General features: G+C 37.3%; 1 protein-coding gene across 3 annotated transcripts in view; it reads left to right on the plus strand.

Annotated features, from left to right (window-relative positions):
• DNM3 (dynamin 3) overlaps nucleotides 1-26,518 on the plus strand; it is a 556,271-nt gene that overhangs the window by 188,137 nt on the left and 341,616 nt on the right. For all 3 annotated transcript variants that reach the window (XM_064370678.1, XM_012444437.2, XM_021668047.2), the window contains exons 5-8: nucleotides 16,963-17,061; nucleotides 17,687-17,847; nucleotides 21,458-21,600; nucleotides 25,129-25,264. In XM_064370678.1, the coding sequence (XP_064226748.1) occupies nucleotides 16,963-17,061; nucleotides 17,687-17,847; nucleotides 21,458-21,600; nucleotides 25,129-25,264 (539 nt within the window). The remainder of the gene's footprint in view (nucleotides 1-16,962; nucleotides 17,062-17,686; nucleotides 17,848-21,457; nucleotides 21,601-25,128; nucleotides 25,265-26,518) is intronic.

The following is a 26,518-nucleotide window of genomic DNA, read 5'->3' on the forward strand; positions in this document are numbered from 1 at the left end:
TGTAGTTAGAACTGCTTCCGCTATGTTGGCCCACCCCTGTAGTGACGGAGTCTCTGTAGTGGCAGGTTACCTTGGTTACGGCAAATTGCCCTGGGAACTGCAGGGTGTTTCCTGGTGGGGACGCCCCTCCCCCAATGAGCTGGACCGTCCCGGGTTCAGCCGTGCTTCCCGTGGCACCCTCTTTGCCCGGGAATCTCTTGGCTTGACTCCCTGCCTCAGCTCCCCTTGCTGGCTCAGAGGGGACCCAGTCTTGTTCACTCTGCACAAGGAGCCGCTGTCCCCTGCCCCAGGTGTCGGCCGAGCGGCTGCTCCGTTCCAACCAGCGGCGCTGGCAACCCGTGGAGCTCCTCCGTCTGTGAATCTCCTGGTCCGTGGGCAGTAAAAATCTGCTGCCCTGTGAGCCACGGCGTCAGCTGAAGCAGCGGCTCTGAGATTCGTGGTGCGCCCTTGCCCAGGAATCTCCTGGCTTGACTTCCTGCTTCAGCTCCCCTTGCTGGCTCAGAGGGGACTCAGTCTTTCTCACTCTGCTCAACGAGCCGCTGCCCCCCGCCCCAGGGCGTAGGCCGAGCGGCCACGCTGGTCAGACCAGCGGCTCTGGCGACCCGTGGGGCTCCTCCTCCTGTGAATCTCCTGGTCTGTGGGCAGTAAAAATACGTCTGGAAATGCGGCATCCACTCACCCTCTGCGCCTTCTCTCGGAGCTGCAATCCCGACTTCCTCCTAATCGGCCATCTTGGATCGATCATCACTTAGGTGCTTTTTAAAATTTAAACTTCTAATCTCTGCATTTTAATTGTAGCATTTAGACCAGTTACATTCAATATAATTATCAACATCAGTTTAAGTCTGAAGTTGTGGAATTTGTCTTCTACCTATGTTATAAACACAAAACACATGCTATATTAAAGAATGGGTTCATGGTAGAGTTTACTAAGATTTGACATTTCTGGTGTCTCTAGTAAATGCAACATATTCAATAAGATCTTTTTACTGTAGCTGGTGGGAACTTAAATTATTCCCATCCCTTTGTGAGCTCTGGGAATTATTTGGCTTAGAGCTTCCTGGAAGCTCTTTTCTCCTCAGCCATGCATGTAAAGTTATATCTTTTATAACCTGTATGCCATGCATGTATTTAAACAAAGACACAATGGGATCCCTATGAAAATTTCTGGACCTCCCTTTTGTCTGGTAAACTGTCCTGCAAAGTCTAGTATCTTGGTCTCCTTGAACTCAATCTGTGTCTCCTCAGTTTTGCATGACTAATGTTTAATTGATGGTTATCTCCTTGGATTTTTCCTCCTTGCCTTGTGGTCCAGAAATTACCTCCAAGCAGAAAGTGGGTAATGTCTGAAAATGACTGTTTTATATATTCTATCCAGTTTTCTAGTAGTTTACAGGAGAAAGATATGCCTGAACTCTGTTATTCTCTTTAATTCAGAAACAAGTTACCAAACCCTGGGTTTAACTAAAAATTCTTAGAGGATCTTTGTTGCTTAGAGCCTTTTCAGTCCCTTATTCTATTGTTTGTATCACAAAAACAGGTTAGCTTTTTTTATAAAATGAATAGATTCAAATTTTTGAATGTTCTTTAATCCCTTTTTATCTCCACTTGCAAAATGATAAATTTCTTGTGTGAACTCATGTCATTTTTAAATACCTTGCTTTAAGCGTCAAGCAACAATCAAGACAAATTAACATTGTGACCTTTCCCAACAGCTTCTCCTTTCAAATGTTATTGCATGCAGTAGGTTTACAAAATATGCAACTACCGCAGAACATGAATCTTCTTCATTTTTCTGACTTGGAACATTTGTTTCCTTGCCACTTAACTTTGCTATCCCAGCTTTTCATTACGGCAGCTTTCTTCTTCACAGTACCATTTTTTCTATTTATAATACAGCAGTAAGTAAACTCAAACATGTAATGGTGCAAACAATAGTTCTAAGTGGATGTTCACAGTGCTGTGGTATTTCTTCTCCATGATGTTTTTCAGAGATCCAGAAGTCTTCCATCTTGTCACCCTTAGGGACTTAGAGAGTTATGGTTAGATTCAGCAAAAGGAAGGCAAAGGAGCATGCAGGAGCACATGTGGGAAGTTATATGGACCAACTGTAAAAGTGGCACATCTCCTTCACACATTCCACTAGCTAAAACTCAATCACAGGTATAACCTAAGGGAGATGGTTACTCAAATGTAAGAAGGGTTTGGAAATGTAACTTAGTTGTTTGCCAAGGATGAAGAAAATGGATTCAAGTGGACAAATAGCAAGATTTAAGTGTATGTGGATTCTTCTTCTTTCATTGTTCATGTCTTAGTTTATTTTGGAGTGCAAATTCTCAGAGACCTACTTCACACGTTAATTTCCTTATTTTTGAGGTAATTCTTTCTTCTCTTGCCTCCTTCTCTTTTCTTTTTCCCTCTCTTTGTCATTTCTCTTTTTTTCTCTGAATATTAAATCTTCCAAGTACTTTGCTAGAATCTGGACTATATTGATAAGCAAGGTAGAGTCCCTGCCACCAGTGTGACAGTCATTTTTATGTTTTTCACTATTTACTTAATATTTTACCTAGCATCACATACAGTGATATTACCTGATGATTTTTAAAATAAGAACTATGTTATTCAGAATTGTTGCAAGTAACAAGAAACTACTATTCAGGGAAAACTAACAGGAAAAAAGGTGAAACTCTTCCTATTCATCACCGATTGCTTCCAGAATTAAAATATTCCATAATCTTTGCCAGAGAGGAAGAACAACATTTATTTCAAATCACCCTCCCCCACAACTCCCATCAAAACCCAAAGCAAAAAAATGCATTAACTGAAGGACATCTAATTTCCTAAGTCTGTTTTTAATTTTGCTGTATACATTTTTATATTAACTCTATATTGATTTTTTTTTTCATTGCTGTTGTTCCAGCGTACACAGTGTTCCAGATTACTTTTCTGGCAACGGCTAACATGGTTTTTGGCTATGTTTCATCCCATTTCTTAATTAGATGAAATGAAACCCCACTTATTATTTAGTTGCATACATAAATGGGAGAAATGTCAGTGTTCTTATAGGAAAATTACCTTGCTGACAACAAATCTAGGTAACATGGTAGAATGGTATCATATTATCTTCTCTGGATTTTGTATTTCAATTCTTGGCTGATCCTAAAAAAATAAGCTTATTTTAAAAATTAATTTATTCACTTAATATTTACTGAGTTCTTATTCTGTGTTTGGCACCTATGTGAATAACTTAGAATCTGTTTGTAGTTCCTGTTTTTGAAGAGACTATGCCCTGGTAGAGAAAGTCAAAATATAAGCAAGCTCCTAGTGTTGTATAAGAACTATGATTTTGGTCAGGTGCAGAGGCTCATGCCTGTAATCCCAACACTTTGGGAGGCCGAGGCGGGCAGATCACAAGATCAGGAGATCGAGACCATCCTGGCTAACACAGTGAAACACTGTCTCTACTAAAAATACAAAAATTTAGCCAGGACATGGCAGTGTGTGCCTGTAGTCCCAGCTACTCGGGAGGCTGAGGCAGGAGAATCGCTTGAACCTGGGAGGCAGAGGTTGCAGTGGGCTGAGATCGTGCCACTGCATTCCAGCATGGGCAACAGAGCAAGACTCCGTCTCAAAAACAAAAACACCTTATGATTTCAGTGTACATAGGAAGCTTTAAGGGCACAAAGAAAGAGCTCTGAATTATGCCTGTGGGAGCCTGATTGAGGACCTGTAAATGAGGCCTGAAAGAAATTTTGAAGGATGGGTAGGAGTTGACCACAAAAATAAGGGAAGGATATCTGGAGCTGATGGGAATGGCATTATAAAGGTGAGGAGGTCATGTAAAGAAGTAAAAGTCATTGGGTTTGACTGAAGCTTAGTACTGGAGTAGGTTGAAGATAATTGGTGAGAACTGAAGCTGGTGAGATCACAACTTTTACTTATTGAATGACTTTTATGTACCATATACTTTACATGTATTATTTAAATTAATACACTTTATTATTTTGAGCAGTTTTAGGTACTCAGCAAAATTAGGCAGAAAATACAGAGTTCCCATATAACCTAATCCCCACCATGTACAACCTCCCCTATTATTAGCATTCCACACCAGAGTGGCACATTGTAATCAGTTGTCCCAGAGACAGTTGCACACACATGTTTATAGCAGCACAATTTGCAATGGTGAAAATATGGAACCAGTCCAAATGCCCATCAGTCGACTAGTGGATAAAGAAATCGTGGTATATATATGTGATGGAATAATTTTCACCATCAAAATGAACAAATTAATGTCATTTGCAGCAAGCTAGATGAAACTGGAGGCTATTATTCTAAGTGAAGTAACTCAGGAATATAGACATAAAATTTTAATCTATTTGGTTAAATACAAAGGAGGACAATTTCTGAATCATATGGTAAATAATATGTTTAGTTTTGTTAGAAATTTTCAAACTGTCTTCCAAAGTGGCTGTACCATTTTGCATTCCCACTAGCCATGAATGAGAGTTCCTTTTGCTCCACATCCTCTTCAGATTTGGTGTTGTCAGTTTTGTGGATCTTGGTCATTCTAATAGGTGTGTCGTGACATCTCATTGTTGTTTGAAGTTGCAGTTTCCTAATGGAATATGATGTTGAACATCTTTCCATAGGCGTACTTGTCATCTATTTATCTTCTTTGGTAAGGCTGTTCAGGCAATTTTCTTATTTTTTAATTGAGTTGTTTCTTATTGTTGAGTTTTAAGAGTTTTTAAAATATATTTTGGATAACAATTCTTTATAAGATGTGGGTTTTTTTTTTTTTCTGAGCAGAGCTTTTAAGTTTTAATGAAGTCCCCTTTATTTATTATTTCTTTCATGGATTATGTCTTTGGTGTTGTGTCTAGAAAGTCATTGCTATACTAGGGTGATGTAGGTTTTCTCCTATGTTAACTTCTAGGAGTTTTACAGTTTTGTGAGTCTATTGACCCACCTTGAATTGATTTTTATTAAGAGTGTGAGGTCTGTGTCTATATTTATCTTTTTGCATGTAGCTGTCCAGTTGTTTCAGCAAAAGTTTATGAAAAAACTATCTTTGCTCCATTGTATTGCCTTTGTGTCTTTGTCAAGACACAAGTACAGTCTGTTGACTGTATTTATATGGGTCTGTTTCTAGGTTCTGTTCTTTCACGAGTACCGCACTGTGTTGATTACTGCAGCTTTATTGTAAGTCTTTTTCTTCTTCTTTTTTTTTTTCTTGAGTGTAACTGGTTTGCTTTTGATATTGTAAGACTTGAAGTCACAGGTGTCAGTCCTCCAACTTTGTTCTTCTTTCATATTGTGTTGGCTATCCTGGGCTTTATGTAAATGGTAGTGTGCTTCTAATTTCAAATTCTGCTGTTTATTGTTGGTATATAGGAAAATGATTGACTTTTATATATTAACCTTGTATTCTGTAACCTTGCTACAATTGCTTATTAGTTTCAGGAATAGTTTTGTCAATACTTTTGGATTTTCTATATACATAATTATGTCATCTGTGAGCAAAGACACTTATTTCTTCCTTTACAATCTATAAAGAGTTGTTTCATTTTGTTTTCTTATTGCATTAGCTAGGACTTCCAGTATGATGCTGAAAAGCACTGGTGAGAGAGGACACTTTTGCCTTTTTCCTGATCTCAGTGAGAAAGCTATGAAGTTCTCACCATTAAGAATGATGTTGGGGTTGGGCAGAGTGGCTCACGCCTGTAATCCCAACACTTTGGGAGGCCGAGGCAGGTGGTTTATGTGAGGTCAGGAATTCGAGACCAGCTTGACCAATATGATGAAACCCCATCTCTACTAAAAATACAAAAAAAAATTAGCTGGGTGTGGTGGCAGGTACCTGTAATCCCAGCTACTTGGGAGGATGAGGCAGGAGAATCACTTGAACCTAGGAGGTGGAGGTTGCAGTGAGCAGAGATTGTGCCACTGCACTATAGCCTGGGGGACAGAGTGAGACTTTGTCTCAAAAAAAAAAAGAATGATGTTAACTGTAGGTGTTTTGTAGACGTTCTTTATCAAGTTGAGAAAGTTATCCTCTATTTTTAGTTTGCTAAGATTTAAAAAATCATGAATTGGTGTTGAATTTTGTCAATTTTCCTGCATCTATTTTTAAAATTTTTCTACATCTATTAATAGTGTCGTGTGATTTTTTTTTTCCTGCTTTATCCTCCTGATGTGGTGGATTGTATTAATTAATATTCAAATATTTAACCAGCCAAGTATTTCAATACTTGGGATAAATCTCACTACATTGTTGGACTTGATTCACATTTTGTTGAGGATTGTTGCACCTATATTCATGAAAGATATTGGTCTGTAGTTTTCTCTGAATATCTTTACATGGTTATGGTATTAGGGTAATGCTCGTTTTGTAGGAGTTAGTATTTCCTCTGATTCTAAGTTCTGGGAGAGATTGTGGAAAATTGGTATTATTTCTTCCTTAAAATATTTGGTAGAATTCATCAGTGAACCCATCTGGGCCTGGTGCTTTCTGTTTTGAAAGGTTAATATTAATTTAATTTCTTTGATGAATATGGGCCTGTTCCAATCACCTATTTCTTTTTGTGTGATTTTGGCAGATTCTGTCTTTCAAGAAATTAGTTTATTTTTAATTAATTAATGAAAAAAATACAGAGTCTTACTCTGTCACCCAGGCTGGAGTGCAGTGGTGCAATCATAGCTCACTGCAGCCTCGAACTCCTGGGCTCAAGCAATCCTCTTGCCTCAGCCTTCTGGGAATTGGTCCATTGTATTTAGGTTTTCAAATTTATGAGGATAGAGTTGTTCAAAATATTCTCTTAATATTATTTTACTGTTCATGGGACCTGTAGTCATGTCCCTTATTTCATTTGACATTAGTAATTTGCATGTTCTCTCTTTTGATTACTTAGTCTTGCTAGAGGCTTATTGATTTTATACATCTTTTCAAAAAACTAGATGTAGTTTAATTTTCTTTACTAATTTTCTGCTCTAGTTTTTATTATTTCTTTCGTTTGCTTTGAATTTAATTTGCTCTTTTTCTTGTATTCTAACGTGGAAGCTTAGATTATTAATTTCAGATCTTTCTTTTTTTCTAATATTTGTATTCAGTATTATACATTTCCTTCTAAGCAGTGCTTTTGCTACATTCCACAAATTTGGTAAGTTGTATTTTCAGTTAGTTCAAACTGTTTTTTAACTTTCTCACTAGATTTTTTTCTCTGACCCATGTGTTATTTAGAAGTGTATGGTTTAATCTCCAAATACTTTGAGATTTTCCAGCTATCTTTCTGTTACTGATTTCTACTTTAATTCCACTGTGGTCTGAGAACAGACTTGCATGATTTCTATTCTTTAAAAATTGTTAGGGTGTGTTTTATGACCCAGAAAGTGGTCTGTCTTGGTGAGTGTCCAAGAACTTGGTCAAATTCATGTGAACTCAAGAAAAGTGTTTATTCTCCTGTTGGATGAAACAGTCTATAAATGTCCATTATATCCAGTTGATTATGGTGCTGTTGAGTTCAACTATGTTCTTCCTTACTGATTTTCTGCCTGCTGGATCTATACGTTTCTGATAGAGTAGTGTTAAAGTCTATAACTGTTATAGTGTATCCATCTATTTCTTGTTGTGGTTCTTTCTGTTTCTTCTTATGTATTTTAGTGCTCTGCTGTTAGATTCATACATGTTAAGGATTGTTATGCCTTCTTGGAGAAATGACAATTTTATTATTATATAATGCCCCATCTTTTTCTCTTAATAACTCTCCTTGCTATGAAGTCTGTTCTGTTGGAGGTTAATGTAGCTACTCCCAGTTTCTTTTGATTAGTGTTAGCATGGTATGTCTTTCCCCATCTATTTACTTTTAATCTATATGTTTTCTATTTAAAGTGAAATTTTGTAGATAATATATAATTGTATCTTGTTTTTTGATCCACTCTGGCAATCTCTGTCTCCTAATTGGTGCATTTAGACCATTGACATTCAAGGTGATTACTGATACAGCTGATTTAATATCTATTATATTTGTTACTGTTTCTATTTGTTGCCCTTGTTTTCTTATTTTTGCCTCTTGCCATTTGTGTCTTTAGTTGAGCATTTATGTGATTCAGTTTTACCTTCTTTCTTAGTATATAACTTGTACTTTTTAAAAGCCTTTTTAAGTGGTTGCTCTAGAATTTGCTATATACATTTACAACTAATTCATGCCCACTTCCAAATAATACTATGTAGTCCCTGACTTATGATGGTTTCACTTACAATTTTTTGACTGTACAATGGTGAGAAAGTGATAGACATTCAGGACACTTCTTGACTTATTATGATATTATGACCCAATTGCAACCTCATTGTAAATAGAGGAACATCTGTACCACTTTAAGCATAGTGTGAGTACGTTATAATAACAAAATAATTTTAATTATTTTCTCCTGTTCCTTGTATTGTTGCTTTCAATTATTTTCTTTATCTTTTTTTTTTTTTTTTTTTTTGAGACGGAGTTTCGCTCTTGTTACCCAGGCTGGAGTGCAATGGTGCGATCTCGGCTCACTGCAACCTCCGCCTGCTGGGTTCAGGCAATTCTCCTGCCTCAGCCTCCTGAGTAGCTGGGATTACAGGCATGCGCCACCATGCCCAGCTAATTTTTTGTATTAGTAGAGACGGGGTTTCACCATGTTGACCTCGTGATCCACCCGCCTCGGCCTCCCAAAGTGCTGGGATTACAGGCTTGAGCCACCTCGCCCAGCCCTATTTTCTTTATCTTAAGCATATGAATAGGAATAAAACATATTGTTGCTATTATTTTGAATAAACTGTTATCTGTTAGATCTCTTAAGGATTGTTATCTTACTTATTCCTTCTCTGATGCTCTTGCTTTCTTTATTTAGATCTGACTTTCTGACTTAATATTGTTTGCCTTTCTCTAAAGAATTTCTTTTAACGTTTCTTTGTGAAGAACTTCTACTGGCAACTAACTTCCTCAATTTCTGTTTATCTGAGAAAGTCTTTATTTCTCTTTCATTTTTCCTTCCCTCCCTCCTTCCTTTCCTCCTTCCCTTCTTCCCTCTCTCCCTCTCTGCCTGCCTGCCTCCCTCCTTTCCTTCCTTCCTTTCCTTCCTTCCTCTCTTCCTCCCTCCCTATTTCTTCCTCCCTCCCTCCTTTATCTCTCCCTCCTTTCCTCCCTCTCCCCTTTCCTTCTTTCCTTTCTTCCTTTGTTCCTTCCTTCTTTTCTTTCTCTCTCTCTCCTTCCTTTCTCTCCTTTCTCTTTTCTTTTTCTCCTTCTCTTTTCTTTACTTTTTCCTTCCTTCTTTCCTTCCTTCCTTCCTTCTTCCTTCCTTCCCTCCCTCCTTCCCTCCCTCCTTCCCTCCTTCCCTTCTTTACTCCTTCCCTTCTTCCCTCCTTCCCTCCTTTCCCCTTTCTTCTTTTCCTTTTCTTTTCTTTCGTGAGTACTGGTGCACCACTTTTGAAAGATAATTTTGCAGGGTACAGAATTCTAGGTTGATTTTTTATTTCTCAGCACTTTAAATATTTTACTTCCGCCTCTTATTGTGTGCATGGTTTGTGAGGAAAATTCTGATGTAATTCTTATCTTTTCTCTCCTTTAGGTATGGTGCTTTTTTTCCTCTGGCTTCTTTCAAGATTTTTATTTTTGCTTTTTCTTTTCTATATTTTAAATATACTATGACTAGTTATAGCTTTTGGGGGGCATTTATCCCACTTGCTCTCTGAGCTTCCTGGACTTGTGGTTTGATGTCTGATGTTAACTTGGGGGGAGTTCTCAGTCATTATTCCTTCAAATATCTGTTCTTTTCTCTCTCTTCTTCGTCTAGTATTTTCATTATGCATATGTTATACCTTTTGTAGTTGTCTCACCATTCTTGGATAATTCTGTTCCCTGCCCCCCCACCACCCCCCAGTATTTTTTTTTTTCTTTTCAATTTTAGATGTTTCTATTGAAATATGCTCAAGCTTGGTTTCCTCAACTTTTTCCAGTCCAGTCAAATGAACACATCAAAGGCATTCTTCATTTCTGTTAGTCTTTTCAATCTCTGGCATTTCTTTTTATTCTTTCTTAGAATTTCTATCTCTCTGCTTACATTGCCCATCTGTTCTTGTAGGCTGTATATCTTATCTACTAGAAACCTTAGGATATTCATCACAGTTTTTTTTTTAATTCCCAGTCTGATAACTAACATTCCTTCCATATCTGAGTCTGGTTCTGATACTTGCTCTGTCTCTTCAAACTGTGTTATTTTGCCTTTTAATATGCCTTGCAATTTTTTCTTGATAGGCAGACTGGGTGCTATATGATGTACTAGGTTCAAGGCATTGTGATAACTAGGCTCTAGTCATGTGGTGGTAAGGTGTGGAGTGAGAGGAAACATGCTGTAGTCCTGTATTTAGATCTCATTTCTTTTAGTGAGCTTGTGTTCCTGGACTGCAAGCCTCACAAGTGCTTCTTAGTTCTTGCCCCACCCCTTTAGGTGGGACAGGATGGCTAGAGTAGACTAGAGTTGTGTATTTTTCTTCCCCTATGTAGAAGGCTAGAGCAAGCTGGAATTTGGCATTTTCCTTCTCCCTAATCTGTTAGACTCTGGAAAACCCCCAGTAGTATAGGCTTTGGTTAAATAACTTCTCTTAAGTTCAGACCTTGTTAAGAAGAACAGAATGTTGTGGCACATTTCCAATTGATCACTTTCCTCTTTTCCCTACCAGAAGCATAAGGAAATTTTTCTCTGATATTTAATGTGAGCATTTATTTAACCCTCTGAAGGCAAAACTCAAAGAAGTTTGGGGACCTCTCTGAGTTTTTACCTCTGAGGCTCATCCACTTTGAGCCTTCAGCAATTCATTAATTACAGTTGAAGTTTTCCTACCCTAGCATTGGTTTCCATGGAAGTTTCTGCTCTTGGGTGTCTGCTCTATATTCTTTCTCTCCCTCCTTTCTCTCTTTCTTTTTCTCCTCTCTTTCCCTCCCTCCCTCCCTCCCTCCTTCCTTCATTCCTTCCTTCCTTCCTTCCTTCCATTATTCTCTGTATTCACCAGTCTTTCCAAATTTGGGAAGCAGCTAATTGCCCTGTGATTTTACTTCCTTGATACATCTAAGAAGAGTTGGTTTTTCAGTTTGTTCAGATTTTTAGCTGTTGGGATGAAATGATGACTTCCAAGCTCCTTACATGCCAGACTGGAGTCCTGTTACTTAATTTTGTCTTTCAAAAAGGAAGTCTTGGCTGAGCACAGTGGCTCATGCCTATAATCTCAATACTTCGGGATACCTGAGGGAATCTTCTGGTCTGCGGGTTGTGAAGACTGGGGAAAAGCATAGTATCTGGGCCAGAATGCACAGTTCCTTGTGGCATAATCCCTCATGGCTTCCCTTGGCTACAGGAAGGAGTTCCCCAACCCCTTCTGCTACCTGGGTGAGGCGATGCTCACCCTGCTTCCACTTGCCCTCCATGGGCTGCACCCACTGTCTAACCAGTCCCAATGAGATGAGCCGGGTACCTCAGTTGAAATGCAGAAATCACCCATCTTCTGCATTGATCTCACTGGAGCTACAGACCGGAGCTGTTCCTATTTGGACATCTTGCCAGCCTGAGACTATTATTACTCTTTGTTCAGGAACTAGTACAATGAATGCATTGCATAAACCAAATTTGGTCATGATATAACCTCCTTATAAAATATAACTGGATTTTGGAATAGGATGTATAAATTTAGTTCAAAAAAATCATAGTCTGTAAATTTCCTTTCTTGCAATGGCATTGTCAGATATGGATACCAAAATTTACCTATTCTTGTAAAATTGTTTTTTTTTTTCAGTGTTCCTATCTCTGAGGATATTGAGTCAATGGATACTATTATGTTTTTGAATATTTACTATTGGTCACAATAAAAACTTTTGGGAAAGTTTAAAAATGAATAAATAAATAAATAAGAATGGACAGTCAAGGAGATTCTCAGAGACCAAAACTTTATAATATGGAACCTGGAGAAAAAAAAAAGATAATGCAAAATACAGAATACAACTTGATCATTTTTATTAATATTCTCAGAGAGAAAGGAGAAGTTATTGCATTCATGGAACAAATGAAGGCCATAAAAAGAAACATCGGGCAAAATATCTCAATAACTAAAACTAGGAGAGCAGAAATTAAAATGTTAGTAAAATGGTTGGAAGAAAAACTTGAGGAACTGTTCCAGAAAACAAAAGAAAAAAAAAAAGTAAACAATAGGAAAAAAAAATTCCTTGGGTGCCTATACCACCAGGGCCCAGGGTTTCAAGAACAAAACTGGGCAGCCATTTGGGCAGACACTTAGCTAGCTCAGTTTTTTCATACCTTAGCATTGTATACTACAAAGACACAGATGGGGTGAAGGAATATTTGCCAAGCAAATGGAAAGCAAAACAAAAAGCAGGGGTTGCAATCCGGGTCTCTGATAAAACAGACTTTAAATCAACAAAGATACAAAAAAGACAAAGAAGGGCATTACTTAATGGTACAGGGATCAATGCAAAAAGAAGAGCTAATTATCCTAAATATATATGCACCCAATACAGGAGCACCTAGATTCATAAAACAAGTTCTTAGAGACCTACAAAGAGATCTAGACTCCCACACAATAATAGTGGGAGACTTCAACACCTTACTGTCAATATTAGATAGATAAATGAGACAGAAAATTAACAAGGCTATTCAGAACTTGAACTAAGTTCTGGACCAAGTGGACCTAATAGACATCTGCAGAACTGTCCACCCCAAATCAACATAATATACATTCTTCTCAGCACCACATCACACTTATTCCAAAATTGACCACATAATTGGAAGTAAAACACTCCTCAGCAAATGCAAAAGCACAGAAATCATAACAGTCTTTCAGACCACAGTGGAATCAAATTAGAACTCAGGAAAGAAACTCACTCAAAGCCACACAACTACATGGAAACTGAACAATCTGCTCCTGAATCACTACTGGGTAAATAAATAAATGAAGGCAGAAATAAAGATATTCTTTGAAACCAATGAGAACAAAGACACAATGTACTAAAATCTTTGGGACACAGCTAAAGCAGTGTTTAGAGGGAAATTTATGGCACTAAATTCCCAAATGAGAAAGCAGGAAAGATCTAAAATCAACACCGTAACATCACAATTAAAAAAACTAGAGAAGCAAGACCAAACAAATTCAAAAGCTAGTAAAAGACAAGAAATAACTAAGATTAGAGCAGAACTGAAGGAGATAGAAACATGAAAAACCCTTCAAAAAACCAATGAATCCAGGAGCTGTTAAGATTAACAAAATAGACCGCTAGCCAGACTAATAAAAAAGAGAAGAGAGACGGATCAACTAGACACAATAAAAAATCATAAAGGGGATATCACCGCTGATCCCACAGAAATACAAATTACCATCAGAGAATACTATAAACACCTCTATGCAAATTAGAAAATCTAGAAGAAATGAATACATTTATGGACACATACACCCTCCCAAGACTAAACCAGGAAGAAGTGGAATCCCTGAATAGTCCAATAACAAGTTCTGAAATTGAGGCAGTAATTAATAGTCTACCAACCAAGAAAAGCCCAGGACCAAACGGATTCACAGCCAAATTCTATCAGAGGTACAAAGAGGAGCTGGTACCATGCTGCTGAAACTATTTAAAACAAGCAAAGACAAAAGAATAAAAGAAAATTTCAGGCCAATATCCCTGATGAATTATCGATGTGAAAATCCTCAATAAAATACTGGCAAACTAAATCCAGCAGCACATTAAAAAGCTTATCTGTCATGATCAAATTGGCTTCCTTCCTGGGATTCAAGGCTGGTTCAACATATGCAAATCAATAAATGTAATTCATCACATAAACAGAACTAATGACAAAAACCACATGATTATCTCAATAGATGCAGAAAAGGCCTTTGATAAAATTCAACACCCCTTCATGCTAAAAACTCTCAGTAAGATAGGTATTGATGGAATGGAACTCAAAATAATAAGAGCTATTTATGACAAACCCACAGCCAATATCATACAGAATGGGCAAAAGATGGAAGCACTCCCTTTGAAAACCAGCACAAGACAAAGATGCCCTCTCTCATCACTCCTATACAACATAGTGTTGGAAGTTCTGGCCAGGGCAATCAGGCAAGAGAAAGAAATAAAGCATATTCAAATAGGAAGACAGGAAGTTAAATCATCTCTGTTTGCAGATGACATGATTGTATATTTAGAAAACTCCATCGTCTCAGCCCCCAAACTCCTTAAGCTGATAAGCAACTTCAGCAGAGTCTCAAGATACAAAGTCAATGTGCCAAAATCACAGGCATTCCTCAACACCAAAAATAGATAAGCAGAGAGCCAAGTCATGAATGAACTACCATTCACAATTGCTATAAAAAGAATAAAATACCTAGGAATACAACTTACAAGTGATGTGAAGGACCTCTTCAAGGAGAACTACAAACCACTGCTCAAGGAAAAAACAAAAAAAAGGAAAAACATTCCATCCTCATGGATAGAAAGAATCAATATTGTGAAAATGGCTATACTGCCCAAAGTAATTTATAGGTTCAATGCTGTTCACATCAAACCACCATTGACATTCTTCACAGAATTAGAAAAAAAAGAAAACCACTTTAAATACCATATGGAACCAAAAAAGAGGCCATATAGCCAAGATAGTCTTAAGCAAAACCAACAAAGCTGGAAACATCATGTTACCTGACTTCAAACTGTACTATAAGGCTACAGTAACCAAAACAGCATGATACTGGTACCAAAATAGACATATAGACCGATGAAACAGAACAGACTTCAGAAATAACACCACACATCTGCAACCATATGATCTTTGACAAACCTGACAAAAACAAGCAATTGGGAAAGGATTCCCTATTTAATAAATGGTGCTGGAAAAACTGGCTAGCCATATGCAGAAAATTCAAACTGGACCCCTTCCTTATACTATATACCAAAATTAACTCTAGATGGATTAAAGACTTGTAAAACCCAAGACTATAAAAACCCTAGAAGAAAACCTAGGTAATACCATTCAGGATATAGGCATGGGCAAAGACTTCATGATGAAAACACCAAAGCAATTGTAACAAAAGCCAAAATTGACAAATGGGATCTAATTAACCTAAAGAACTTCTGCACAGCAAAAGAAATGACCATCAGAGTAAACAGGCAACCTACAGAATGGGAGACATTTTTTGCAATCTATACATCTGACAAAGGACTAATATCCAGATTCTACAAGTAACTGAAACAAATTTACAAGAAAAAAAACTCCATCAGAAAGTGGGCAAAGGATATGAATAGACACTTCTCAAAAGAAGACATTTATGCAGCCAAAAAACATATGAAAAAAAGCTCAATATCACTGATCATTAGAGAAATGCAAATCAAAATTACAATGAGATACCATCTCACACCAGTCAGAATGGCAATTATTAATAAGTCAAGAAATGATAGATGCTGTTGAGGCAGTGGAGAAATAGAAAAGCTTTTACACTGTTGGTGGGAATGTAAACTAGTTCAATCATTGTGGAAGACGGTGTGGTGATTCCTCAAGGATCTAGAACCAGAAATACCATTTAACCCAGCAATCCTATTACTGGGTATATACCCACAGTAATATAAATCATTCTACTATAAAGACACATGCATATGTATGCTTATTGATGCACTATTTACAGTAGCAAAGACTTGGAACCAACCCAAATGCTCATCAATGATAGACTGGATAAGAAAATGTCGTACATATACACCATGGAAAACTATGCAGCCATTAAAAGGAATGAGTTTGTGTCCTTTGCAGGGTCATAAATGAAGCTGGAAGCCATTATCCTCAGCAAACTAACACAGGAACAGAAAACCAAACACCACATGTTCTCACTTGTAAGTGGGAGTTGAACAATGAGAACAGGGAGGGGAACAACACACTGGTGCCAGTTGGGGGTTTGGGGGTGAAGGGAGGGAGAGCATTAGGAGAAATAGCTAATGCATGCAAGGCTTAAAACCTAGATGATAGGTTGATAGGTGGAGCAAATACCATGGCACACGAATACCTATGTAACAAACCTACACGTTTTGTACTTGTATCCCAGAACTTAAAGTAAAATAAAACAAAAAGCAATATAAATTACTAGGCAAATACTGTATATTTCATCTAATGAAGAAAGCAACTGACAAATATCATGTATCTGATGTGCTACACAAAATGTCTAGGTTCTCACATTATTTATTACTGAAAGAAACCTTGGAGATCATAGTTTCTAACTCTTTATTTGACAGACGAGGAAAACTGAGACTTGGGGAGTTTTGATGACTTGCCTTGAGACTGGAATCCAAGCCTGTAATTCCTATTACAGTCCTCTTTCCATTAATCATATTTCCTTTCCTAAGGCATAGTAAATGCTGTGTGGCTTTCAAGTTTATTTTTGGTGATAGCACTATACCTGCTTTTTTGCTTTTAATTTTTTTTGACCTCAGTGACTAGAACTGGATCAGTCGTAATCCTTGGTTCATGACATACTCTCATTATTGGTCCATGCATAACGTGTTTATTTACTTGCATTTAATAATGTAATACATAAAAATTTTAAGTATTTATATTAGGTGGAGAGCTTGGGAGTAAAATGAAGATGTGTATTTTCCATATATGCATGGTACAAAAATAAACTCATATATTTGGAAATTATTTTAGTGCTACAGCTATTTGTTTTTCTCCCTTGGGTTGAAAGTTATCTTCCGGATGGGTAGTTTGGCAATTCTCCTCCTCATCACATTGAAATCACCAAACTTGAGTAGCACTTAGAAAACAAAGTAAGACAGAAAGAAATGGGAAAAGAACCAGGAAAATGTGCTTTACATTTAGTATTGTGACATATATGTCTTTAAAATTTGTTAGTCTTCTGAAAATTGTGTAATGTTGGGTTTGTTTATGATGCAGGTCTGAGAACCATTGGAGTTATCACCAAACTGGACCTTATGGATGAAGGAACGGATGCCAGGGATGTTCTAGAGAACAAACTGTTGCCTCTTCGCAGGGGTAATGTACCGTGGTCTATACAAGACTGTTTTATTATTTTTCTTTTCCTTTTTCTTTTCTTTTTTTTTTTCTTTTTTGGTGCTATGACAGAGAAATGATTGGGAAGCCACTAGAAGGTTTGGTTTTAATGCCTTCTCAGTCGTAAGATGGATTTATTATTATACTTTTTATGGAATGGCTGTATGTTCCCAAATGATGTATTAGAAAATAATCCAAAGGGAGAACTATTCCTTAAAATAACAGGAATAAGAAAACAGGAAAAGGAAGAGATTTGAAGAGAGGTTATAAATATCCAACATAGACTGCATAAACTTATACTATTGTAACTCTGATATTTACTTGCCTTCTATATGAAAAAACTGCTAAGATATATACTCTCTTAAAATGCACACAGCTTTTTAAGGGTGAGAGATATTATTGTATTGATGATAAAAAATTATCGTGAGTTCAATCAGTGGCCTATGTTCAGTACTGATATTTCCCATTGAATTTTATAAAGGGATCCAGTCTTCAGGCCTAAAACTAGTTTTGCCTTTCTTAGTCTGCCTGTATGAGAGCCTTGAACTCTCCCTAGAATAAGCAACTAAAAGTATCCCTAACTCCATAGGTTTGTGTTTTGTTTCAGGTTACGTGGGGGTGGTAAACAGAAGCCAGAAGGACATAGATGGGAAGAAGGACATAAAGGCAGCCATGTTGGCAGAGAGAAAGTTTTTCCTTTCTCACCCAGCTTATAGACATATTGCTGACCGAATGGGGACCCCACACCTGCAGAAGGTCCTTAATCAGGTAAAAATGTTCTTTCAAACAACAAGAACAATTATGAAATATGTAAGTGGCTGCTGGATTTCATCTATATTATTTTTAAGTTTTTTTTTCCAACATAAGACATGCAGCTTCAATGATAGAGATTTTAAAAATGAATATTAGTACCTCAAATCCACACTATTACCATTCTCAGTGAATAAAACTCATCTTCCTATTATTGAAAGAACAATGCTTAAAGCAGAAACACATACCTATTTAGGAACAGTGAACAGGGATATACATTTTAGCATATATTCATTTGTAATATGTAGTTATCTTGAGAAGATAAATTTGTATAGCTTTGAAAAGTTGATCTCTTGAGATCTGTTTTTGAAGCACCAGTCTGTAATGGCTAGGTTACACTTTCTATTAAATTTTTTTATGGCTTTACTTAAGATTGATTTCTTAATTTAAAATCTTCATAATAACAAATCCTAATTAAATAATCATTGATTTCCACTCACCTAAGAAGCTTTTCTAGATAACCCCTTTTCCCACAATAATTTAGAATTGGGCCTTCTGCCTACCCCACTCCATATACTATGCACACACTTCTTCCATAAATCCTCAATGCTCTTACTTGGATGCAGATATTCCTTCCCCTATTGGAATTAAGTGTTATGACAAGCATCATTGTCATTGAATGCAGGGTCCACTCCTTGAGTTTTGATTATATTGACTTAATGTGATTAGCAGCCTTTCTCACAAATATTCTTATGCTTTAACTGTTACCTATGAACTTAATCAGGCAATCAATCAATCAATCAATCAAGTAGTTACCAGATTTCTGATTCTTAGCTCCTGGAAGGTATCAAGAGATGCTGTCACAATATGGGGCATTATACCTGAACCATATAGGCAAAACAACTGAGAAGAAATTTTAGAAAATAAAAAATTATCTATAATTACATTTTAAGAGACATAACACAGCCTATTATAAAGTTTACACTTTATAATTAAATACAAATAAATATTTGGAATTTAGAAAGCATCACTATGATTGTATCATTTAGAAATATGAATATATTTTAGAGAAGGAGCATTGTTATACAAGAATCCTAACATTCTACTAATATAGTTTGCATTGTCAATACTCTCTTTAGAATACTGCTTTTTACAGCTGTATTGGTCTATGAAAAATGCAAACTGAAAAAATCTTAGAGGAAAATCACTAATATGATTAGAAAGATAACCTGGAAACGAGTGAGGTTTTGAATACTGGAAAAACAGAAGGAGATGGTTTACTATTAGGTTATTACAGGTGACCCCCAAGTTACAACACAATTAGATTTTTGTTGACTAAAAATTAAATGTTTTTTTTAAACTGAAGATTTCTCCTTTCCTGGATAATCACTTTCTCTTTATTGCTTCAAGAATCTTTATATCTTTATACTATAATAATATGGCTGTTTCAAAGTGTACCAATACTTCTAATCCTGTGGGATAATTTATGTGGAAAATACTGGAAAATGACATGACATTTTGAGAAATTGAATGAAATTATCACATGTGGAGGGAAGGTAGAGAAAGAGGTAGTGAGTTGTATGAGATGATGTTGGAGACGTAGGCAGTGGCTGAATTCTGTATTATTTCTAGGCCAAACTGAAGATTTTGGCTTTTACCTAAGACCAACAAGGACTCATTTAAGGATCCGTAGTAGAGGAACAACACGATCAGATCTGTGGGTTAAAAAAGAATATGATATTGAAGACAGGAAGATCAACAGTAGACCAGTTAGGAGTAAAAGTAAGAAATTATGGGAGTTTGGTTGTGGTGAGGGCCAGTGGAGATTAAAAAAAAAAAAAAGGCAGGTTTGAGAAATGTTCAGGAAAATTGAGAACTAGGTGGTAGATTAGTGCTGTTGGGTGATGGAAGAGGTGGAGTCAAGGTTAAGTCCCAGCTTTCCAGATTGTTACGAAGTTGCCAAGATGGGGAACCCGGAAGGGAAGATCAAATACTTGATTTTGGACATGTTGAGCTTGAGATGTCATTGACACATCCAAGAGGAGAAGTCAAGCAGGTGGTCAATTATGCATAGCACAGCAAAGATAAATTTTGTTTGGAGACATCTTACAGCTGTAGGTATTTGGATGTTTATTGAAGCCATGGATGGAATAAGATTGCTTCAAGAAAGAACAGAGAGTGAACAGAAAAGAGGCCGAGGGCCTAGATTTGAGGAATTTCAATAATTACTGTGTGGCGAAGAGGGCAAATTGTCCAAGGAAATAGAGAAGATACATCCAAAATAGATAGCAGAAAAATTAGAGGAGCTGGAGTCATGAAAGCTATTGGAAGAAGTATTTCAGAAAGCCACGGTATTGCTTTGCTGTGGAGATGTCTGAGAAGCAAGAGGTGGAAATCAGATGTTTTTATTATTTACCGGTTCACATGACAATCAGGTGGCTGCTGGTTTCTTGTGGTTGCTGTTTCTGTTAGATTTGGTTTCTTGTCTCTTGTGATGTTGCTATTGGGAATGCCGTCCTTTCAGCTCTTTTGTTGCCTGCTTCATAGTTAGAACAGCAACACATGCCAGGATGCTAACATAACAAATAATTCATAACTCTGAGCAAGGGGGTAATACAGTTATAAACTATTGACAAATAACTCTAGATTTATTTAATAAATATATTCAGGTAACCTCAGAAAAACAAAGATGACTTAAAATAGTTCAGTCAGTCTGGGTATGTTAATTCTTCCTACTTTTAATGTTTTTTCTTTTTCTTGTATTTCTAGGAAGTTTATATTCTTTTTATTGATTTCAAGTTCATCACTTAGGCAGTTCAAGAAGGTTATCTTTGTTTTTTCTTTTAATTCAGACTTTTCTTTAACTGCATTGTAACAGAAAGACCATAAGACCTAAATAATCTGGGTTTTTATCTCACCTTTGTTCTTAATTAATCACACACTCTTACGCTCTTAGAGAAGTTTTCCTTGTACTGAGTTTGAGGTGCCAGCTGATCTCAGTGGAAATGCCAAACAGATGACTATGTCGAGCCTTCAATAGCAGAGAGAGCGTTCCCTCATTCGGTCATGGAATTGCACTGGGACCGAGAGGGGGAAGTACAAGTAAGTTCTGTCTCAGCTGCAGAATCCGGAGAAAGTTAACAGCTGACAGGTGCCTCTGGCACCTTGGCCACCTGAACTCCATCAATGTGGCAAACCATTTAGTCCTGAGAACAACAGGCAGCACCTGTGACTCCTAGCTTCCTTCATTTCTATCACATACTAACTTAAAGTTCCTTTCTACAAGGTAGGAGATCTGGTAAATCAATCCATGCTAAGGTGTTATTGGGCAGCCTCATTAGTAACAGTAGCTGCATTTTACCAGGGTCTCCCCAGATTTAAAGAGATAGCTCAAGTGAGTGACTCTAAATGAAGAAATGTTGAGCATCTCTGAAGGGCAGTGGAGGAGAGAGTTGGTGCTTCTTCTCCCTAACTACCCAATAGTCAATCATCTCAAATGTATACATAATGTTTGAAATTTTGAATGATTAGAAAAACAATGGAGGATGATCTTTGTCTCATGAGTTAATCTTTATTCTGTATATCTGATTCAATCTTCAATCTGTATGTATGATTTTGTTTTATTTAGCAACTTACCAACCACATTCGAGATACCCTACCAAACTTCAGGAACAAACTACAGGGACAGTTGCTTTCCATAGAACATGAAGTAGAAGCCTACAAAAACTTCAAACCGGAAGACCCAACCAGGAAGACCAAAGCATTGCTGCAGTAGGTCACCTTTCCCTTCCTTGGCTCAGCATTTTAAACTAATTTCTTTAGTTTTCTTTTGCCTTAGTCTATTCATCATGTTGTTGCCTTGGTTTAACAAAGGCAGCAAGTAAACTATATGAGACTATCTATATGATACACAATAACTCTTGAATTTTTATGCTTTCTGGAACAAGAATTATTGATATTATTCTGTTATTATCAACTTACCAATTGACCATCCCCAAGCCCATTTAAATTGTGTTTTTAAGACTGGATTCAGTAAGGGAGTAAGACCATTCACAATGACCCAGTAGGAATTTTTGTCCCTTGTCTTAGAAGTGAGTAAATACAGATGAAAATATCATTTGTTTTTTTCAACTGTTTCTATGGATGTCAATTGTATTTATTATCTTTTATTCCAATTATTTCATGTAACTTCTTTGTGTGCAGTTTTTCAGTGGCATGAGAACCAAGGATTTAATTAAAAAGTGCTCACAATAAGGCTGTAATTTTTTTTCTTTTATGTAATAATTTTAATGTAGCCCTTTGAAAATGCAAATGTGAAACTGCCAAGCAGCTTTTCACCCCTTCATGATTTTCCCATGGTTACTAGAGTTATTCCTGAGGTGTCTTGGGGTAGGAGAGCAGAGAATTATTAGAGAATTCCTAGCTCTTTATATCTTACACTTTCTTCTCTGCCTTAACTCCTTCTGGCACTATCTGTTTCTTTATCCCGTGCTGCCACCATGTCAAGTCCCTCAGCTAGAAGACTCCCCTGCCCAGCATACACTGCAGGACACTTGAGGTCTACCTCCGAGGATGATGTTCTGTACCTCTTAAGGCACCCTTTTCTCCCCTGCAGGCTGGCAATCAAAGCCTCCTTTATTTGGCATTTAAAGTGCATGCTATAATTTCCTTCTTTGTGAGGAGATTTCCAAATACTCAGATATTTCAATACAATATTAATTACTTCATCTTATATTTTCTTGTTAAAACTATTATACAAAGAAAAGAGTTTTTTTTTTTTTTTCCCCCCAGATGTAACTCTTCCCTAATTTATTCTTTCTTTTCATTCTTGGGTTTGGTTGAGCTCTTGTAAAAACTTCAAGTTATAGAGAAAGCTATTTCTGTTTAGGCCCTAGGTCATTGTCTTAATATCCAACTAAAACTATTCTACTTGAAAATACTGGGTCCTGCCTCTGTGACTTTATTGGACTCAGATTACAGAACTTTTCACAGCTAGATTCCTGACTTGTAGAGGGCTGATTCAGTTCCTTCTTTATGGTCCTATTCTTTTTGACCTATTTCTTTTATCTCTTTCTGCCTTCCTTCCTGCTTTCCTTTCTCTGTTCTTCCTCCTTCCTCTTATCTCTTCATGCCCTCAGTGTCTGGTTCTGTGAATTCAATGATAAGATTTTTGCCCTCAAGAAGTCCCAATAGAGTAGGGGAAAACAGACATAAAAATTAACATGATTAATTGTGTTAAAGCTAATAAATGCTATGTTTTTGTAAGTGTAAAATATTAAGGAAGCCCCGATCAGGAAGCAGTTACATATGAGGAAGGATGTGAATTCACAGAGAAAATAGAGGCCCCGAAGTAGGGGAGGACCTTGTCATGTGGAAGGAGGGGGCAAGAGCATCGTGAGAACTTTGGTAGTATTTGTTCTAGAATTAGTAAGTGGGCCAAGTGGCTCAGGCATAGGGTTTAGGGAAAGGAGCAGCTAGAGGTACAATTTCTGAAAAATTTTTCATGTTTCAATATGTATATCACACATTACCAGGTGTTTTTAAAAAATAAAATTAGCATATACATGAACATAGCTAAATCCAATTATTGTGTAGCTTTTTTGGCCTACATATTTGCAGTTACTTTTAATTTATCCATGATTTTGATGAAAGAGGATAAAAAGATACAAGTTTTCGATACTTTGAATTTTTTTCCTTTTGAATTTGAAAATAGTTCCAGTATGTTTAAATTGGAGTTTCTAAACCTGATAATCACAAATGAAAAGTTTTTTTTCCTGTTTCTTCCTTTTTTTTTTTTTTTTTAAAGCAGCCAGTGTAAGGTAATTCATTCCTTCATGGAACAAATATTTATTAAATCTCTCAATTATGTTGAGCAGAGAAAGTTAAAGAAAATGTATGGTCCTTTCCCTTAGGAGAGTGACTGATAGACGTGGCAATGTCTGTATTGTGCCCAGTGCTCTGCAGGAAATATGCTGAAGACAAAGAGGAGGGGCAATGAGGAGTGATGCTGGATAGAGTCATGGATCATGAAAAGTTTTTGGGAAGAACCAATGATTGAGCTGAGTCTTAAAGAACACATAAAAATTAGTCAGGCAAAGCAGCAAGGGACAGAGAGAATGGTGTTCTGAGCAGAAAGAAAAACAAGTGTAAAAGCACAGGGGCATGGTCCATTTGGGGAACTACAGTGGCTTCCTTATGGCTGGCTGGAAGGTGAGTGGGATGAGTGGTGAGAGATGGGGCTGAAGAGGCAGCCAAGGCCAGACCATGAAATATGGGGAGATGGGCTAAAGAGTTTTGATTGTATTATCAAATTGTGGGGATCCATTGAAAAACAAGGCCAGAGCTAGTTGTAGAGGGGTCACAAATTTGTGTTATTCTGATATGGTAAGGTCTGACTTTGACAAAGATAAACCCAAAAGCAGGATGGTCATCTAGAGTAGTCTTCAGTGATGCTGGGAGGCATTGCCGAGAGCTGAACCAAGGCAGTGTCAGCAGGCATGAGGAGGAAGAGCTCAACCAGCTGAGCTGTAATGGAGGAGAAATGACCAAAAAGTGGTGATTCCCTGCAACTGTTGGGTGAGGGAAAGGGAGGTATGCTGGATGCCCCAGATTCCCTGCCTTGGGTGAATGGTAACATCCATCATGAGGGGAGATTTGGAAATGCAGGAGGATCAGCAAGTTTGGGAGTAAAACAAATTGAGAGGTTGTTTTAGGTGTGTTGAGTTCAAGGCTGCTAAGAGGAAACAAACATCCAGTAGACGGCTGAGCATATGGGCCATTCACTCTCCTGAGAGTTATAAGCTAAAGCAGAAGATGTGGAGAAACTATTTCTCAATAACCATTGAAGCTATGGCATCCTTGAGATCACCTAGGGATAAGTGTGAGGAGAGACTGAAGCTCTGATATTGGGGGAGTAATAGAGCTGGAACTCCTGGGACACTAGGTGGTTGTGATGTGATAGGAGTTCAGGTCCATTTGACTATTCTACATAAAGTTTAATTGCTAAACTCTCTATTTCAAGTATTCTTTAAATACCATTTTATGACTGCAATCAAATGAACAGAATGCATCAAAAATAAATATATTTAAATATTTATTCTGGTTAAATGTCTAAAATCTTGATTTGCGTTTTATATAATCACATTGTGAATGCTAAATAGACTGTAGTGTTAACTCTGCCAGTAGGTGCCACTAAGAGCACCTGGAAAAGGATTCTAAGGAATAACCAGAGGAAAAGAAAATGAGGAGTGCAAGGGCTTGTGACTTTGACTTGAATCTATTTCTCTTTAACAATTACAGGATGGTTCAGCAATTTGCTGTGGACTTTGAGAAGAGAATTGAAGGGTCAGGGGATCAAGTAGATACCCTGGAACTCTCAGGTGGTGCTAAAATCAATCGTATTTTCCATGAACGCTTTCCTTTTGAGATAGTAAAGGTTTGTGTCAAATGTTATTTTTTCCTTAGCTTCACTTCGTTTCCATATTCTGTTTTACATAACTCTTGATACAATATTGAGTGAGTGGTATAGAACTAACATGGTTCTTTGAACAAAACCTCCATATTCAGGTAATGAAATTCAGGAGAGAAATATTTTCTTACTGATGATTCTGATTTTATTTAATGAAATTTAACTACATTTCAAACAGAAATACTAAGTTGGGTTTCCTATGATGTTTGTTGTCTAATTAATTTAAAAATATTTCTTGAGCATGTACTATGCACCAAATTTCTAGGTGCCAGTGATTAAGACAGAGAAGGCTCTGGCTTGTTTAGTGGGGAAAGATAGAAAATTAACGAATAGACAAAATAAGGAAGTTTCAAGTGTTTTTATGTAACATGATGTAAGAGAGAGGGGCTGGGTGAGCCATTTTTAATGGAATAGTCAGGCAAGTTTTGTCTGAGCAGGAGACATTTAAACTGTGCCCAGAATGGCATGAAGAGGTCAGCTGGGTTAAAATCTGGGGGAAAGGGGTTGTTCAAGGCAGAAGTAGCAACCTCAGGTAAGGCACTGAAGTATGACAGGTGAAGAACAGATGTGGCTGATGAAGGAGAAGGGCATGAAATGAATTTGGAGAGGAAGGAAGTGTCCGGTTCACACAAGGCTTTCTAGGTTGAGGTAGAGTCTTTATGCTTAACAATGGGAAGTTACAGGAGGGTTTTAAGCAGTAATGTGACTTGATTTGGTTGATGATTTTAGAAGAATAGTATACCTGCTGGATTGTAAAGAACCAAGAGACAACATGAGGAGAACAGTAGGTCAGACCAGGGGTGAATTCATTTTCTGTGGTATCTGAAGCTTCTACAATTTTGCAGGCCCCCTTGAAGAAGAATACAAAATTACAAACACACAGTTAGGTGCGGGGTCTTGGAGGAAGCCTGTACAAGGTTGAAACACTGAGAATTAAACTTCTTTAGCTTTCCAGTAAAAGTGCCCCAGCAAGAAAGGATAGAGAGAGATGGGTGGCTTTGGCCTTTTGGAGATAAAGTTGCTAGGGCTTTGATTGAAATGGGGGATGGAAGAAAGAGAAGTTTTGAGACGACTCCCAAGGTTTTGGCTTTCACAGATGAGTCAGTGGTGGTGCCCATCAGATGAGGGAAATGGAGGAAAAACTGTGTTTGTATGGAGAAGTGAATTAGTAGTTCTGTTTTGGACATGGTAAGTGGAAAATGCCCACTAGGCAGTTGAGTA

This window comes from Aotus nancymaae, unplaced genomic scaffold, assembly GCF_030222135.1.
Source record: "Aotus nancymaae isolate 86718 unplaced genomic scaffold, 86718_ANA_hifiasm-v0.15.2.pri h1tg000108l, whole genome shotgun sequence".
Lineage (NCBI taxonomy): Eukaryota > Metazoa > Chordata > Mammalia > Primates > Aotidae > Aotus > Aotus nancymaae.